Source organism: Aegilops tauschii, chromosome 7 (assembly GCF_002575655.3).
Source record: "Aegilops tauschii subsp. strangulata cultivar AL8/78 chromosome 7, Aet v6.0, whole genome shotgun sequence".
NCBI classification, from domain to species: Eukaryota; Viridiplantae; Streptophyta; class Magnoliopsida; order Poales; family Poaceae; genus Aegilops; species Aegilops tauschii.
The window spans coordinates 599,969,047-599,986,614 of record NC_053041.3 but is presented as its reverse complement, the minus strand read 5'-3'; the positions used below and the strand labels follow the sequence as shown (position 1 = coordinate 599,986,614).

At 40.5% G+C, this 17,568-nt stretch overlaps 1 protein-coding gene and 1 long non-coding RNA gene across 7 annotated transcripts; both read right to left on the bottom strand.

Moving 5' to 3' along the window:
• Nucleotides 1–201: 201 nt before the first annotated feature.
• Nucleotides 202–4,455, bottom strand: LOC120968298 (uncharacterized). 3 transcript variants are annotated; one of them, XR_012189817.1, is made up of 5 exons: nt 4,002–4,455; nt 3,724–3,878; nt 2,874–3,053; nt 1,808–1,859; nt 202–1,375 (listed from the first exon to the last, which is right to left on the bottom strand). It is a non-coding gene; the product is annotated as an uncharacterized lncRNA (long non-coding RNA). The 3 variants fall into 3 exon arrangements; XR_005762681.2 differs by having other exon boundaries at nt 3,733–3,878; XR_012189816.1 differs by having other exon boundaries at nt 2,874–3,878; nt 4,002–4,214.
• Nucleotides 4,456–4,893: 438 nt separating this feature from the next.
• Nucleotides 4,894–8,431, bottom strand: LOC120968297 (uncharacterized). 4 transcript variants are annotated; one of them, XM_040394940.2, is made up of 3 exons: nt 6,656–8,431; nt 6,202–6,299; nt 4,894–5,497 (listed from the first exon to the last, which is right to left on the bottom strand). In XM_040394940.2, the coding sequence occupies exon 1, from the start codon at nt 7,944–7,946 to the stop codon at nt 7,263–7,265; it is 684 nt and encodes a 227-aa protein (XP_040250874.1). In that variant the 5' UTR covers nt 7,947–8,431; the 3' UTR covers nt 4,894–5,497; nt 6,202–6,299; nt 6,656–7,262. The 4 variants fall into 4 exon arrangements, with proteins under 4 accessions (XP_040250874.1, XP_040250875.1, XP_040250872.1 ...); XM_040394941.2 differs by having other exon boundaries at nt 4,894–5,491; XM_040394938.2 differs by lacking the exon at nt 6,202–6,299.
• Between the last annotated feature and the right edge of the window lie 9,137 nt (nt 8,432–17,568).

The following is a 17,568-nucleotide window of genomic DNA, read 5'->3' as shown; positions in this document are numbered from 1 at the left end:
TCGGACAGTGAAAAACTCAAGACATCAGTTAGCTTCTCACTTGCATCTTTCTTTAATAACTGCTCACTTATATGCGAAAGAATAAATTTTGGCAGAAACTCATTTGCCTCTTATGATGACCATATCTCCATATTTTCTTTCCAGTGCTTACGACTTGGCTACATAAATGTTAACATTTTGATACAGTTGAATACATGCCTCTTTTAAAGTCCATGTGAACCAACCAAGTGTATTATAATTATTTCAATGGTTTTACAAGCTAGCCTGAATAGATAGTGCTAAACCTTTGTAAGTTTCTACCAAAAAATTATTCTTTCAACATAAATATCAAAATTTGACTTTAAATGTAGAAAACAAAAAGTTCCGCAGCAACACGCGGAGCATCATCTAGTTTATACTCCCTCCGTCCCAAAAAACACGTCGTGCCCGTAGTTCATTGGTGATTTTGCAAAAAAAACCTCGTAGTTTCCAAACTGTCGCAAACAAGTCCCTCCACCCCCGTCTTCTTCCTCCGCCCGTGCGTCGCTAGGGGCCGGCGCCGCCAAGCTGCGTGATTTGGCGCCCATCAGGAAGTGCTCCGCCCGTACCTTTGCCGCCGCCGCCGTCGCCAAGTACCTGCTCCGCCACCGCCGCCCGAACCTGTGCCGCAGCGATCCCCTCTCGCCGGATTACCTGCGGACGTCGCCGGAATTTCCCACCATGATCCGGCGGAGCAGGAGCTCCCTCTCATCTTCCTCGAGCTACCGCGAGTCCTCCTCTAGCTGCCGTGAGTCCACCTTGAGCTGCCTCCCGTGTGCTGCCGCGACCCCTCCCGCCGTGATCTCCTACGGGCATCGCTGGAACCGGCCTCCACGATCCGGTGGACAAGAGCTTGCGCGCGTCCTCCTCTATCTCCCGCAAGTCCTCGTCGAGCTCCCACCAGCTGCCGTGCTGCTCCTTCTCCTCTGCCCGCGTGCCTGCTGCTGCTCTGTTTCTCCTCTGCTTCTCCCCTGCCGCCGGTGGAGCTAGCCCGTGCTGCTGCTGCTCCTCTGCCCGTGTTGATGCTGCTGCTCCTCTACCTGTGTTGCTGCTGCTGATCCAAGTGAACATGTCGTGTTGCTGCTGCTGCTGGTCCAAGTGACTGCGCCGTGTTGCTGCTGCTGCTATTTGCACTCTGAAGAAGGTACAGTTGCCTGTAGATTGATCTGCTGCTATGTGCTGCTGCTGCTGCTATTTGTTCCATGCTCCATGGCATCAGATGGCATGGAAAACAATTTTGTTCCATGCTCCATGGCATCAGATGGCATGGAAAACAATTCATGTTCTACAGTGCCGTGTTCAACTTGCTCATCCTCTGATGATGACATCTCTTTCAATACATTATTCACCTCAGGAGCTGCATGTAAAATTTAAAATCAATATGGTTTTCTTATTAATGTAAAATCAGCAAAGCTATCAGCATGGAACAAATAAAAGGACTGTGGATGACAAGAAATCGCTTCTATTTAGTTAAGAGGTCCATTTCATGCTATCAAGGACACTTCCAGTTTTTCTTTAGTTTCATCAAAGGTTCATCAATACAGATGCTAAAATCTAGCATATCACATGGGATGGATCAGCTAAAGTAAGAAAGACCATCTCAAGAATAGTCACAAAACAATTTGCAAGAAATACTACTGTATATTCTAATTTACTGAAATGATTGGCATAGCAAAAACAGATATGCAGTGGACATGTTTGGTACAGTAAATAAATATGCAGCCATAGCGTGGATAGATTAGATACAAAGAATGGAGTAAAGTTTATCAAAGGAAGAAAATTGACTTACAGTGCTGAACATCCAATATTTAGTAAATCAATTTGGATGGCGTGCAGAATTCCTGTGTATGACACTTAACTTAGCAAATTCAGTTAAAGATGCATTCTAAAGATGCATTCAGTTAAAAATGTCTACTGAATTTGCTCCATGTTCTAAACAGAGTACTCCTATATTAATACATCAATCTGCCATAACTACTCCATGCCAGAACTACTCCATGATCTTGAAATCTTAAGTCCAAGAAATCTACCAGAACTACTCCATGATGAGTACTCCAGGCCATTGTCTGAGACACAATTTGAAATTTGCCAACACAATTTGTTGTACTGGATCTACAGTAAATAAATTTGAGAACACATTTTCTTCAGTCCCTCACTGACAACACAAAAAATTTGGATGCATTCAACTTGAACATGGAGTATTTTCAGCAAAAAAACTTGAGTATGGCAGCATTTTCTGCAAAAAACAACTTGAGCATGAAGTATAAGGGGTATTTTCACCAATTTAGAGAGAGTATTTGAAAATTTGGTCACTACAGGACCACTACACTACTCCAGGTCACTACTGTTCAGAAACAAACTTGGAAAGGTAATAAATCAGTTTTGATTCTATTGACAGGAGCACATGAATAAGAACTCTGTCTAAACATTTAGTTTATACGTCAACACTGAACTGTCTAAATACTCCTGTACAGTACTGTGCCATTCAGTTTATTGACAGGAGTATTCAGTATGCTATTGACAGGAGCAGTAGTATCTCAACAAGCAGTACTCGTTGCTATGGTGCAGCCATGGATGCATGAAACAAGTTTAAAAACAAATTTAAATGATGCTGCGATTCAAAAATTAAATTGAAAAAGCTCAAGATGATTAATCATGACTACTGTCACATGACAGATTACTCCTGTACACTATTGTGCCATTTTATAAGTGCAGACTAGTTCTATAAGTGCACACTAATTCTAGAAGTGCAGATGTTTAGTTGTGACATTATACAGGAGGAACATTCAGTCTAATTCAGCAGTTGAAAATGCAGTTGTTTAGTGCAATTGAAAATGCAGCAATTCAGGAATCACCTGAATCAATTCAGACCACTGCAGAAGATGTCCTTGAACTGCCACTCCTTCCACCTGAAGATGTTGCCACTCCTTCTAAGCACAAACTTTCAGACCAGAGCACACACAACAATCCACCAGAAGATGTCGCCACTCCTCGAACTGCCACCACACGCGCCCAATCGTCGGCCTTGAGCGAAGCTGCCGAAAATCGATCTACTCAGTAAGAAGGATCCATCCATCATGTTAATTCAAGCTCGCGAGCTACAAGGTTGAATTACTGTAAGTTTTGCATGCTATTGATTGGCAGGAGGTGACTCTGTGCTCTCATGGCCAACAAGGGTGAAGATCCTCAGGGACTGTGCATCTGTCCTGAGGTTTCTTCACACACACTCCGATGGATGCATTGTACATAGAGACATTATGGTGACAATATCCTTATATTTTCGATCCCTCGACATTAGCATGCGCACGCAAAATTTGCGAAGCCATCTTATCTTTTGTGTGCTGAATTCATTTTTACAGCTTACCAACATCTTGCTGAGAGAGGACATGGAGCCTAAGCTGTCTGATTTTGGGCTAGCAAAAACGCTGCAAATGGAGGAGACCAAGGTCTTCACAGATGTGGGGGGAACCATTGGTTACATGGATCCTGAGTACATAACACACTCCAAGCTTACTTGCGCAAGTGATATCTACAGCTTTGGCGTGGTTGTGCTGCAGCTTCTGTCAGGAAGAAAGGTCATCGAACTTGACATTGTTCCACGCGATTCTCTCACCAAGAAGGTAAATTCAGGCATATATTTTTCAGAATCATATCCCTGTTACACTGAGCAGGAACTCGGCAAGTCAATTTCAGAGTTATTCTCACCATTGTTACCTGAAGTTTTTGATGCTCCTAATTTGGTCTCGGTTCTTGTCTCAAGGCCAAAGATGCATCGCCCCTCGGCCTCTCCCCGGAGGCAGAGCTCGCGCCGCCGCTCCAGTCACTGGCTGCGCCGCCGGCTTGTCCCTATCCTCGAACGCCTGTAGAAATCTAGGATGATGAAGAAGAAATTGGGTGGACATGGCCCGAACAATCCAAGAAGATAAAAGAAGAAATTGCATGGGTGCAGTAGATCGAAGGGAGGAGAAGGGGAAAAAGGAGACCTTTGACTCCGGCGGGCTACTTGGTGAGCTCCTCCACCTGCCTCTTTGCAATCCGCCGAGCAGCCGCCGCGCCAGGAATGCGAGAAAGGAGGGCGCCCCGCTGCCATGCCCCGGCGAGGTAAACACATGGCCGTCGGACAGGAGCGGCGGGAGGATCGACAAAAAAAACGCGTGCTTCACGTTGGGGAACGAAGCGGGGAACGATGCGGCGTGGGGCGTGAGGCGGGAGGGGTAGTGGCAGCGGGGGCGGCGTGGGGCGGGAGGAGCGGTGGCGGAGAGGGGCGGCGGGGCCAGCAAGGCGGCACCCGTCGTCGGGTTCGGCCGGGAGAGAGTGAGAGCGAGAGCGAGGAAGAAGAGGGACCTCGGGTTCGGTCGGGAAAACGTGGAGGACTAAATTGCAAATATCCACTTGCGACATGTTTTTCGGGACGGAGGGAGTACAATAATAGACCAACATCTATGTCATCACGCAAAAAAAAGATTCATAATAAAATATATTTTTGTCATATACATACCTATTTGGTTTCACAAGCATTGACATATTTTTACACAAACTCGGTCAAACTTTGACATAGTTTGACCCTTCAACAAAGTTTGAAGTACACTCTTTCAAGAACGGGAGAGTAGGCCGTAGTGCTGGACAATGGCCGCAGCGATACAATCTATTATTTTTTTGTTATCTCGTGTGCTTGTTTTGTTGTGACTTGTGAGCTGTTTTGTAAGCTCTGTGTCTCTTCTTTTGGTTGATCTAAGGCTGGCCGGTTCATGGCTTCGCTAATTCAAAGCCGGCGTCGTTCCAAACAATATATAATATTCATATTGAACGAAAATAAATGTTTTCCATGAGAACCCAGCATATATTACTTCAATAACATCATCCAAGCACAATAGGTTAAAAAGGGTCAAACCAACTTTTCATACGTTTTTGAGACGGTTGTATCAACAAACAAATAAACATTACATTGGGGAACAATAAGGGACATATTTGTGAGACATTTAAGAGAAGCATCATGATAATATTACATCTATTTTTCATGTCCAGACATTTCTCCGGCACAATTAACAAGCAGCAATAAATAGAGCACATTTTGCAATGAACTTCACAAGACAAAGTCCAACAGGATAGATTTTGCTATCGCCAACCAATTAGGGAGCTCCAGGCCCAGAAAATCACAGGAATTTAAACCTTTAATTTTTTTTCAAATCCATACGATGCATTAGTCTTATAAGATAGAGCTCAACAAGTTGTTCCAAACAGAAACAATATGACAAAAGGGAACAGACCACCCTTATAGATAAACTGGCAAAGCTCATACAAAAGTACTAGGATAGAACTTCCACTAGGGAAGAAGAAAAGCACTTCTTTTGCAGCAGAAATAAGAAGCAGCACGGCGCCAATCACTCTTCAGGATGTAATTACCAAGACACCCTTCTGAAGCTTTTCATCACTGACATAGAAACTGTCTAAGAACTTCACAGGCCGGGCAATTCTGCATCTTGAAATATGGAAAGCAAAACAATGAGGAGCATTTCAGCATGGCATAATTTAAAGCAAAAGAGTTAACGGTGCTGAAACCTGAAAGAGGACAAGTAATTACAATAACAATGGATAACTATCATCATGTACCGAAGTAAAACTCATACGTGATTGTTCTCGATCTTATAGTTTAGAACCAAAAAGCTTCAGCTTATGCATGTTTTCCTATCCACCTTAAGATGGTTTTGCTATTGCTTGCCTTATCAGCCTGCTGTACTGTGACAAGCTGTTTGTTTCTAATGGAGTACACACTGTATGTAGATGTTTTATTTTAATTTTGGAACAAGTATTGAGTTTTGCTTCGGTACAACCACCCTAAAAGTTTGCATGAATCTTAATGTTAGTTAAAAAGGCTATCGCCATATTAGCCTGCAGATTAAACGTATTAAATAGATTGACTTGAATACAAAATATTATATTATCCTTTTTGATTGAAGGGGTATCATCTAATCTTCACCTTTAATCAGTATCGAAATCCAAAAACTTTTCTAGGGGGGTGTACCGAAGCAAAGTTACATACATAATACTCATTCAATGATGCAGCATCATTCTGGAATAATAAACAACCGCATGCAGAATAGCTTGAGGTTCATGGTTAAACTTGAGCTAACTCATGATGTAAGATCATGTAATGCAACTAAGAAGAAATGCATTGTCTCTAACCTGCAGATTTTTTAGGGGCTGATAATAAACTTGTGTAAGAGCAAAAATCTTCATCATGGAATAGGAAAGAACAACATGCACAGGCTCAAGGATGCTGGCTGTAAAATAGTAGGAGATCAAGAAACAAAATTAACATAGGTAACAGCATGCTTCAGGGTACAGACAAAACATTCATTTGAATATGCAGCAACAATTCAGTAACACTAGACACTCCTTTAAGGATATATAGCTCGATGTTCATAGTCAAAATGGAGGTAATTCATGATTTATGGTAGCATAATGCAGCTAAGCAGAAACGCAATGACTCTAAGCCTGCTAAATCAGAGCAGTGTAGCAAGACGCGAACAAAGAAAAAAGGGCCACTGCTAAATTACGTAATCAAGTTATGAAGCATCATACGAGTATGTGATAAGTATGAAGGAAATGCATAGCTAGGCAGGGTGCAAGAGATTACCATTTCATACTGTCCTTGAGGACAGTGATGGTGGGAAGTTAGTGTATATGGGCCCACATGTGACGTTATTTTTCTCACACACACTCTCAAGCTTAAATGTCTTGACATCTAGTGAGAAACATTCAGACTTCTCATAAAGCCTCTCAAACTGAAATGTGTTGAAGCCCATCTTCACATCTGACCTTAGCAGGAGCAAGTACCTCTCAGTTACACGTATGATAGTATGGTCACCGTAAGCCAATGGGATTATCTTCTCTATCTGCCACTCATTCACCTCGGTGTTCTGCCTAACAGTATATTCTAGTGTCCCATTTGATGAGTGAGCAATCAATCCAAGCCTGCCTTCCCCTGCCTCCACAATAGCAAAGTTTCGCCCCCTCCACCTTCTTCCGGGTGGCAAATCAGCAACAGAAAACTCCATCCTCATGGTGTCAAGAACGAGCATAACTTCCCTTGGATAATTCTTCAGGCCGCCTTCCGGCTCATACATCGGCCAGTACAAACATCCATAGGCGTGATCACACCTTTGGAACAAACGGGATTCCAAAGATACAGGTGTGTCACAACCTAACAAATTGCTCCAACCGTCTGATGCAATGGCTTGCCATTATCCGGTGCTTGAAGAATAAAGGAATGCCATCGGCTTAGTCCTGCACTGTGCCATCCAGATTACGCGGAATGAAGTCTCTTCATCTTCCGGTTCCACTTTCACTTCCTTGAAGGCGGGGACGGGGACGGGGCCGAGGACGACCTGGCAGCGGCGCTTCGGGGAGTAAGTCAGATCAAGTGCGTCCCTCACCAACACGGCTAGGTCGTCAGGGATCGGCGGGAGCAGGCGGTATCGCCGGTGCAACGGGTCGCTCACCGCGAGCTCCGGGAAGACCACTGAGCCCTTCTCGCGCTTGGGGCCGCGGTCGAGGAGGACCCGGCCGCCGCGGATGTCCCTGACGTTCCAGCAGCCGGCGTCTCCCGTGAAGCTGCAGCGGTTGGGGCGAGGGAGGAAGGAGAAGGAGAAGTCGGCGGCGGCACGAGCGACGGCATCGGCGATGGGCGCGGAAGTGTGAGGCCGGAGCGCGGGGCGGAAGCCATGATAGTCCACGAAGCCGATGAAGGACGGAGAGTGTGTTTTGCGGAAGCGGCGGAGGAAGGAGCTGCCGGTGGCGATCTGGCGGAAGGGGACGCAGGCGGCGGAGGCACGGACGAGGTCTGCTGCGCCGGGCAGCAGGAGGAAGATGTCCTCCAGGAGGACGGCCAGACGGTCGTTTAGGATCGAAGTGCACGGCGCGGCCATTTCCCGGCTGCCGGTGCTCGGTGGTTTGGTACAGGGGTCCTGGAGAATGGATACCGGCGGTGGCGGTTGGGCGGCAGAGGCGGAGACCAGCGGTGAAAGTGGGGGTCGGTGTGGTGGATTGTGGCGGCGGCGGCGGCGGCGGCGGCGGATACCAGCAGTGAAGATGGGGGCGGTGGAGACCAGCTGTGGAGGTCAGGCGAGGTGAGGCGGCTGCGACGGCGGCGGCGGGGATGGGAGGTGGGTGAGGACTGAGGAGACGATTGGGGAAATTTTCTGTAGGGTTTCTTTTGTTTTTTTCCCGTGGGCCTCTACACACACACACAGGAAAAAGAGAATCCGCGCGAACCCGGGAAACAAAGAAAATTCGCGCGTCTAGCGGGCCCAGTTAGTTTCTTCCTCGTCCCCGCATTGTTTTTGTTTTTTTTTTCATGTTTTCATTTTCGTTTTTTATTTCTTTTTTTACTTTGGCTAATGCTTCCAAATATTCTAAATAAACATATTACAAACAGAACTTTACATAAAAAAATTGAAAAAAATGTTAACTAAACATTTGGAAAATGTTAAATATGCACAGATAAAATGTTTCTCATGTATATGAAAAATATATTTTAAGTTAATCCTTGAATTTGAAAAAATATTAAATAAGTATTTATAAATTATTAAGAAAGACGTTGAAAAAAGTTAAATGTGTATTAAAAAATGTGACCATGTATTACAAAATGATAAAAACATTCTGATCATGTATTTTAAAAAAATTAATCAACCATTTTGAAAATGTTGAACAAGTATGTTAATCAAGCATTTGAAATTCTTTGAATGTGTATAGAAAAATGTTGACTATGTATTAAAAAATGTTAATTAAGCATTTGAAAAATGTTATCTTCTACTTCAAAAAATGTCAGTCAAGGATTTGAAAAGTATTAAAATGTGTATAAAAAATGTTAACCGTGTACTAAAAAATTGTTAAACTTGTACATGAAATTTTTTAATAAATCATTTGAAATTTTTAAATATGTGTATAGAATTTTTTTGACCGTGTACTAAAAAAATGTTTAAATGTATTTTAAAAATGTGAAACTTGTACTATAAAAATTTTATTAACGTATATGGAAAATGTAGAATAAAGAGCAAAAGAAACAAAAAAGGTAAAAAAGAAAAGAAAAGAAAAGAAAAGAAAAGGGGAAATTAAAAAGAAAGCCGAAGAAACATGTGCAAATGAAATGAAAAACAATGAAAACTGATAAAGAAACAGAGGGAAGTCGACAAAAAAACTAAGGAAAACGTACAAACCTAATGAACAAAATGGAAAGAGTAAAATCAAAAAAGAAACAAAGAAAAACCCGACCAAAAACGAGAAAGAAAGAAACAAAACCGAAGAAAACATAGAAAAAGAAAATAAAATAAAAACCGAGCAAGAAACACAGAAAAACTGAGAAGCCCGTGAAAACCAGGAACAAATAAAGAAAAACATTAAAAACAATTTAAAACAAAAAGCCGAAGAAACTAGTGAGGAAACAAACAAAAACCATAAACAGTAAAAAAAAACTGCAAACCAGCGCATAAAGTGCAATCGGCGAAGGAGATTGCGACACCTAGCGCGGAAAAAAAGACACAAATTGGCTGGCCCAACACCTACATCGTGGCGGAAATTGTTCATCGAGACAGAATAACGAAATCACTAGTTAAGGAGTACTCCTTTCAAATATAACTCTCACCTCCTCAGGTTGCGACAAGTGACGCACTGCATGCACGCCACTTGTCGCAACCTGTGAGTTTTTTTTTCGTACATTCGTTTATTCAAAATATTTTTATCCCTTAAACTGTGAGTCCAAAGCTTGAACCATTTTCACCATTGGATTTCTCGCCGCAAAATCTTCAAAACTAGATCCCATGTTGATAGGTTTTGACGAACTTTTTTTTCATGTAAAAAACCAGACGAAAAAACCGAACCGGGAGCACGTTTTATTCCTTTACGAAAGAGGCACGGCCGTGCCTCTCACGAAAGCAGAACCGTGCCTCGAGCGGAAGCAAAAACGTGCCTCTCGCGGAAGGAAAAAACACTTTTTTTCATTTCCGAGAGGCACAGCCGTGCCTCTCGCGAAAGCAAAACCGTGCCTCTCGCGCAAACAAAAAAACAGAAAACACTTTTTTGTTTCGGAGAGGTTCGCGAAAGCACAACCGTGCCTCTCACAGAAGGAAATAAGAACAGAAAATGTGTTTTTTTCATTTCCGAGAGGCACGGTCGTGCCTCTCCCGAAAGGAAAATAAAAATAGAAAACGCGGTTTGTTTATGTTTCCGAGAGGCATGGTTGTGCCTCTCGCAAAAGAAAAGTCGTGCCTCTCGCGAAAAAAACGCGTTTTTCGTGCAAAAAAAGTTCTATATTTTTTTTCCAAAAGCTAAGGAAGACCTGTGAAAAAACAAAAAGTCATAAAAACCCAGAAAAAATTAAAATTTCAAAAACACGTGCAAAAAACTAATTAAAAGAAAATCTGGAGGGAGCGCCTAGAGCGCGACACGTGATGGTGCACTCTCAGCCCACCCTCAAGTAATTATTGTGAGGCTCCCGAAGGAATGCTCATCAACTAGTTACTCTCACATAAGAAACTCTCGCATATTGTGCTATATAGTAAAATGTCCTATTTTCCTTGTGGCTTATGTATACCTGACAGGAAAGCTTATATTACTATGAGGGCCTCCAGCCCTCACAGGAAAATGAACCACCGCAGGGGAAAATGCTGTTTCTAGTAGTGACCCCTAGTTAAACCCTAAATTTTTTGGATTAGTTTTGGCATTTGAATGAAAGAGCTTTTCTTCAAATTTATGATATTGGGAGAACCACAATGTAATTGTTTAGTGATGATGCTTACCTTGGGATAATATATTACTTCTAACCTCCATTAAAATTTTCATGAAATTGGAATAATATTTAAACTGCTTATAGTTTAAACCAAAATATCGGGCATAATCGAATTTAATTCAAACAACGGTCAAATGCTTACTATATTATGATCGTATATGCTTTGCTCTTCCCTATATACAAACAGTAGTCACACAACAGTCAAAGAGTTTATAATGCATGTGTTCCTCATGTACCCTACGTGCACAAAAACAATAAAAAAAAGTTTGTTTTCTCCTTATTTCATTTTTTACTATTCTTAACAATGTTTGCAGTATTCAGTATTTACTGTATTTTACATGCATGCACAACTCAAAATTTTATGCACTGTATTCATGTAGCACTCATATATGCGCTCACTAAGGAGTGAGCTAGCTCACTTGGTTAGGAGAGTGGATGACTGGATGTATACCCCCAATCACTCAGGTTGATATCTTCACGAATGCGAATTTGTCCTATTATTCTCTAAGAAAATATAGGGGCTTCCCCTACTATATATCGCTTAAAAATATATTTGTCGACTATATTAGTACTACAACATGAGTGCACTCTATTTTATATGAGGATACTAATCGTCTCTCTAGAAGAATGGTCAGAATTTCAAAAAAAATCATGCTTTAAAAAATTGTTCACAATAAAAGAAAAGGTTCTAAAATTGAAAAATTATTCACAAAATTTTCAAATTCAGGAACACTTTTTATATTCATGACAATATTTCAAACTCATGAATTTTTTCAAATCAACGAACATTTTTTAAATTCATGAATATATTTTGAATTCATTAACAATATTTGAATTCTTGAACAATCACGAATGCACAAACAATTTTTTAAAATCCGCCACCAATTTTGAATCCACAAACATTTTTCCAAATCCCTGAAAAATTTCCAGTCTGTGAACAATTTTTGATATGGGAGAAGTTTTTTTTAATCATGAACAATTTTTAGTTCTGTAACTTTTTTCTCAATTGAACATTTTGTAAAATTCATGAACTTTTTTGAATTCATGATTTTTTTGAAAAACGAGAAGATTTTCCAAAATTCATGATTTTTCAAAAAAGTTAAATGATTTTCTTAGGATTTGTGGTGAAAATGAATGCTTTTTTTGCATTTTGATGTTGTTTCTTTTGTGAGAAAATTTAGGATGTATTCATCTTCAATTATGGCAGTACAACGAATACCAGAAATAATAGAAATTATATCCAGATCCGTAGACCACCTAGAGACGACTACCAGCACTGAAGCGAGCCGAAGGCGCGCCGCCGTCATCGCCTTGTAGTAGACAGTCGGGAAGTCGTCGTGCTAATGCCCCGTAGGACCAGTGCACCAGAACAGCAACCGCCGTGATACGTCTCCAACGTATCTATAATTTTTTATTATTCCATGCTATTATATTATCTGTTTTGGATGTTTAATGGGCTTTATTATGCACTTTTATATTATTTTTGGACTAACCTATTAACCGAAGGCCCAATGCAAATTGCTGTCTTTTCCTATTTCAGTGTTTCGCAGAAAAGGAATATCAAACGGAGTCCAAACGGAATGAAACCTTCGGGAGAGTTATTTTTGGAACAAACGCAATCCAGGAGACTTGGAGTGGAGGTCAAGAAAGAATCGAGGAGGCCACGAGGTAGGAGGGCGCGCCCAGGGGGTAGGCGTGCCCCCCACCCTTGTGGGCCCCTTGTGGCTCCACCGACCTACTTCTTTCGCCTATATATACTCATATACCCTGAAAACATCCGAGAGCACCACGAAACCCTATTTCCACCGCCGTAACCTTCTGTACCCGTGAGATCCCATCTTGGGGCATTTTCCGGCGCTCCGCCGGAGGGGGAATCGATCACGGAGGGCTTCTACATCAACACCATAGCCTCTCCGATGATGTGTGACTAGTTTACCACAGACCTTCGGGTCCATAGTTATTAGCTAGATGGCTTCTTCTCTCTCTTTGGATCTCAATACAAAGTTCTCCTCGATCTTCTTGGAGATCTATTCGTTGTAATTCTTTTTGCGGTGTGTTTGTCGAGATCCGATGAATTGTGGGTTGATCAAGATTATCTATGAACAATATTTGAATCTTCTCTGAATTCTTTTATGCATGATTTAATTATCTTGCAAGTCTCTTCGAGTTATCATTTTGGTTCGGCCTACTAGATTGATCTTTCTTGCAATGGGAGAAGTGCTTAGCTTTGGGTTCAATCTTGCGGTGTCCTTTCCCAGTGACAGCAGGGGCAGCAAGGCACGTATTGTATTGTTGCCATCGAGGATAAAAAGATGGGGTTTATATCATATTGCTTGAGTTTATCCCCCTACATCATGTCATCTTGCCTAATGCGTTACTCTGTTCTTATGAACTTAATACTCTAGATGCATGCTGGATAGCGGTCGATGTGTGGAGTAATAGTAGTAGATGCAGAATCGTTTCGGTCTACTTGTCGCGGACATGATGCCCATATACATGATCATGCCTAGATATTCTCATAACTATGCGCTTTTCTATCAATTGCTCGACAGAAATTCGTTCACCCACTGTAAATGATGCTATCTTGAGAGAAGCCACTAGTGAAACCTATGGCCCCCGGGTCTATCTTCCATCATATTATTTTCCTATCAATTTACTATTCCTTCCGTCTTTTATTTTGCAATCTTTACTTTCCAATCTATATCATAAAAATACCAAAAATATTTATCTTATTATCTCTATCAGATCTCACTTTTGCAAGTGGCCGTGAAGGGATTGACAACCCCTTTATCGCGTTGGTTGCAAGGTTCTTATTTGTTTGTGTAGGTACGAGGCGGCTTGTGCTTAACCTCCTACTAGATTGATACCTTGGTTCTCAAAACTGAGGGAAATACTTACGCTACTTTGCTGCATCACCCATTTCTGGCGCAGTTGCCTGGGAGTCTACGCACAAGTCAAGGCATACCAAGTACCCATCACAACTCTTATCCCTCGCATTACATTATTTGCCATTTGCCTCTCGTTTTCCTCTCCCCCACTTCACCCTTGCCATTTTATTCACCCTCCTTTTCCGTTCGTCTTTTTTTTCGCTTGCTTCTTGTGTGCTGGATTGTTTGTCATGATGGCTCAAGACAATACTAAATTGTGTGATTTTTCCAATACCAACAATAATGATTTTCTTAGCACTCCGATTGCTCCTCTTACCGATGCCGAATCTTGTGAAATTAATGATGCTTTGTTGAATCTTGTCATGAAAGATCAATTCTCTGGCCTTCCTAGTGAAGATGCCGCTACTCATCTAAACAACTTTGTTGATTTGTGTGATATGCAAAAGAAGAAAGACGTGGATAATGATATTGTTAAATTGAAGCTATTTCCGTTTTCGCTTAGAGATCGTGCTAAAACTTGGTTTTCGTCTTTGCCTAAAAATAGTATTGATTCATGGAATAAGTGCAAAGATGCTTTTATCTCTAAGTATTTTCCTCCCGCTACGATCATCTCTCTTAGAAATGATATTATGAATTTTAAGCAACTTGATCATGAGCATGTTGCACAATCTTGGGAGAGGATGAAATTAATGATTCGCAATTGCCCTACACATGGATTAAATTTATGGATGATCATACAAAAAATTTATGCCGGATTGAATTTTGCTTCTAGAAATCTTTTAGATTCGGCCGCGGGAGGCACTTTTATGGAAATCGCTTTAGGAGAAGCTACTAAACTCCTAGATAATATTATGGCTAATTATTCTCATTGGCACACCGAAAGATCTACTAGTAAAAAGGTTCATGCGATAGAAGAGATTGATGTTTTGAGTGGAAAGATGGATGAACTTATGAAATTGTTTGCTAATAAGAGTGCTCCTATTGATCCTAATGATATGCCTTTGTCTACTTTGATTGAGAATAATAATGAATCTATGGATGTGAATTTTGTTGGTAGGAACAATTTTGGTAACAACGCGTATAGAGGAAACTTTAATCCTAGGCCATTTCCTAGTAATTCCTCTAATAATTATGGTAATTCCTACAATAACTCTTATGGAAATTTTAATAAGATGCCCTCTGATTTTGAGACTAGTGTTAAAGAATTATGATTTCCCAAAAGAATTTCAATGCTTTGGTTGAAGAAAAATTGCCTAAGATTGATGAATTGGCTAGGAACGTGGATAGAATTTCTCTTAATGTTGATTCTTTGAAACTTAGATCTATTCCACCTAAGCATGATATCAATGAGTCTCTCAAATATATGAGAATTTCCATTGACGTGTGCAAGGAAAGAACCGCTAGGATGCGTGCCAAGAAAGATTGCTTTGTAAAAGCGTGTTCTTCTAGTTTTCATGACAATAGGGATGAAGATCTAAAAGTAATTGATGTGTCTCCTATTAAATCTTTGTTTTGCAATATGAATCTTGTTAATGATGGGACTGGAGATGAGTCAACTTTAGTTAAAAGGCGTCCCAATGATTCGGAGTTTTTAGATCTTGATGCAAAAATTGGTAAAAGTGGGCTTGAAGAGGTCAAAACTTTACATAGCAATGAACCCACTATTTTGGATTTCACGGAATTTAATTATGATAATTGTTATTTAATAGATTGTATTTCCTTGTTGCAATCCGTGTTAAACTCTCCTCATGCTTATAGTCAAAATAAAGCTTTTACCAAACATATCGTTGATGCTTTAATGCAATCCTATGAAGAAAAACTTGAATTAGAAGTTTCTATCCCTAGAAAACTTTATGATGAGTGGGAACCTACTATTAAAAGTAAGATTAAAGCTCATGAGTGTTATGCTTTATGTGATTTGGGTGCTAGTGTTTCCACGATTCCAAAAACCTTATGTGATGTGTTAGGTTTCCGTGAATTTGATGATTGTTCTTTAAATTTGCATCTTGCGGATTCCCCTATTAAGAAACCTATGAGATGAATTAATGATGTTCTTATTGTTGCAAATAGGAATTATGTGCCCGTAGATTTCATTGTTCTTGATATAGATTGCAATCCTACAGGTCCTATTATTCTCGGTAGACCTTTCCTTAGAACGATTGGTGCAATTATTGATATGAAAGAAGGAAATATTAGATTCCAATTTCTGTTAAGGAAAGGCATGGAACACTTTCCTAGGAAGAAAATTAAATTACCTTATGAATCTATTATGAGAGCCACTTATGGATTGCATACCAAAGATGATAATACCTAGATCTATTCTTGCCTTTATGCCTAGCTAGGGCGTTAAACGATAGCGCTTGTTGGGAGGCAACCCAATTTTATTTTTGTTTCTTGCTTTTTGGTTCTGTTTAGTAATAAATAATTCATCTATCTTCTGTTAAGATGTGTTTTCATGTTTTAATTAGTGTTTGTGCCAAGTACAACCAATGGGATCTTCTTGGGTGATAGTTGTTTGATCTTGCTGAAAAAGACAGAAACTTTGCGCTCACGAAAATAATTGTTAAAATTCACGAGAACGTGATAAAATACCAATTCTTTTTGCAGTAGATCAATATACAAAATTTTCAGGTTGTCCTAGTGTTTCAGAAGTTTTGGAGTTCCAGAAGTATTCTAACAAATCTGATTGCTATAGACTGTTCTGTTTTTGACAGATTCTGTTTTTCGTGTGTTGTTTGCTTATTTTGATGAATCTATGGCTAGTATCGGGGGGTATGAACCATAGAGAAGTTGGAATACAGTAGGTTTAACACCAATCTAAATAAAGAATGAGTTCATTACAGTACCTTATGGTGGTGATTTGTTTTCTTATACTAACGGAGCTCATGAGATTTTCTGTTGAGTTTATGTTGTGAAGTATCCAAGTTTTGGGTAAAGATTTGATGGATTATGGAATAAGGAGTGGCAAGAGCCTAAGCTTGGGGATGCCCAAGGCACCCCAAGGTAAAATTCAAGGACAACCAAAATCCTAAGCTTGGGGATGCCCCAGAAGGCATCCCCTCTTTCGTCTTCGTCTATCGGTAACTTTACTTGAGGCTATATTTCTATTCACCACATGATATGTGTTTTGCTTGGAGCATCTTGTATGATTTGAGTCTTTGAATTTTAGTTTACCACAATCATCCTTGCCGTACACACCTTTTGGGAGAGACACACATCAATCGGAATTTATTAGAATACTCTATGTGCTTCACTTATATCTTTTGAGCTAGATAATTTTGCTCTAGTGCTTCACTTATATATTTTAGAGCACGGTGGTGATTTTATTTTATATAAATAATTGATCTCTCATGATTCACTTATATTATTTTTAGAGTCGTTTAGAACAGCATGGTAGTTTGATTTGGCTATAAAATTAGTCCTAATATGATGAACATCCAAGATAGGTATAATAAAAACTATCATATAAAGTGCATCGAATACTATGAGAAGTTTGATACTTGATAATTGTTTTGAGATATGAAGATTGTGATATTAGAGTCATGCTAGTTGAGTAGTTGTGAATTTGAGAAATACTTATTCTAAAGTTTGTGATTCCCGTAGCATGCACGTATGGTGAACCATTATGTGATGAAGTCAGAGCATGATTTATTTAATGATTGTCTTCCTTATGAGTGGCGGTCGGGGACGAGGGATGGTCTTTTCCTACCAATCTATTGTTGGGGAACGTAGTAATTTCAAAAAAATTCCTACGCACACGCAAGATCATGGTGATGCATAGCAACGAGAGGGGAGAGTGTTGTCCACGTACCCTCGTAGACCGACAGCGGAAGCGTTATCACAACGCGGTTGATGTAGTCGTACGTCTTCACGATC

Excerpts from the sequence above, each read along its gene's own strand:
- LOC120968297 (XM_040394940.2), bottom strand. The coding sequence starts at position 7,946 with ATGGCCGCGCCGTGCACTTCGATCCTAAACGACCGTCTGGCCGTCCTC.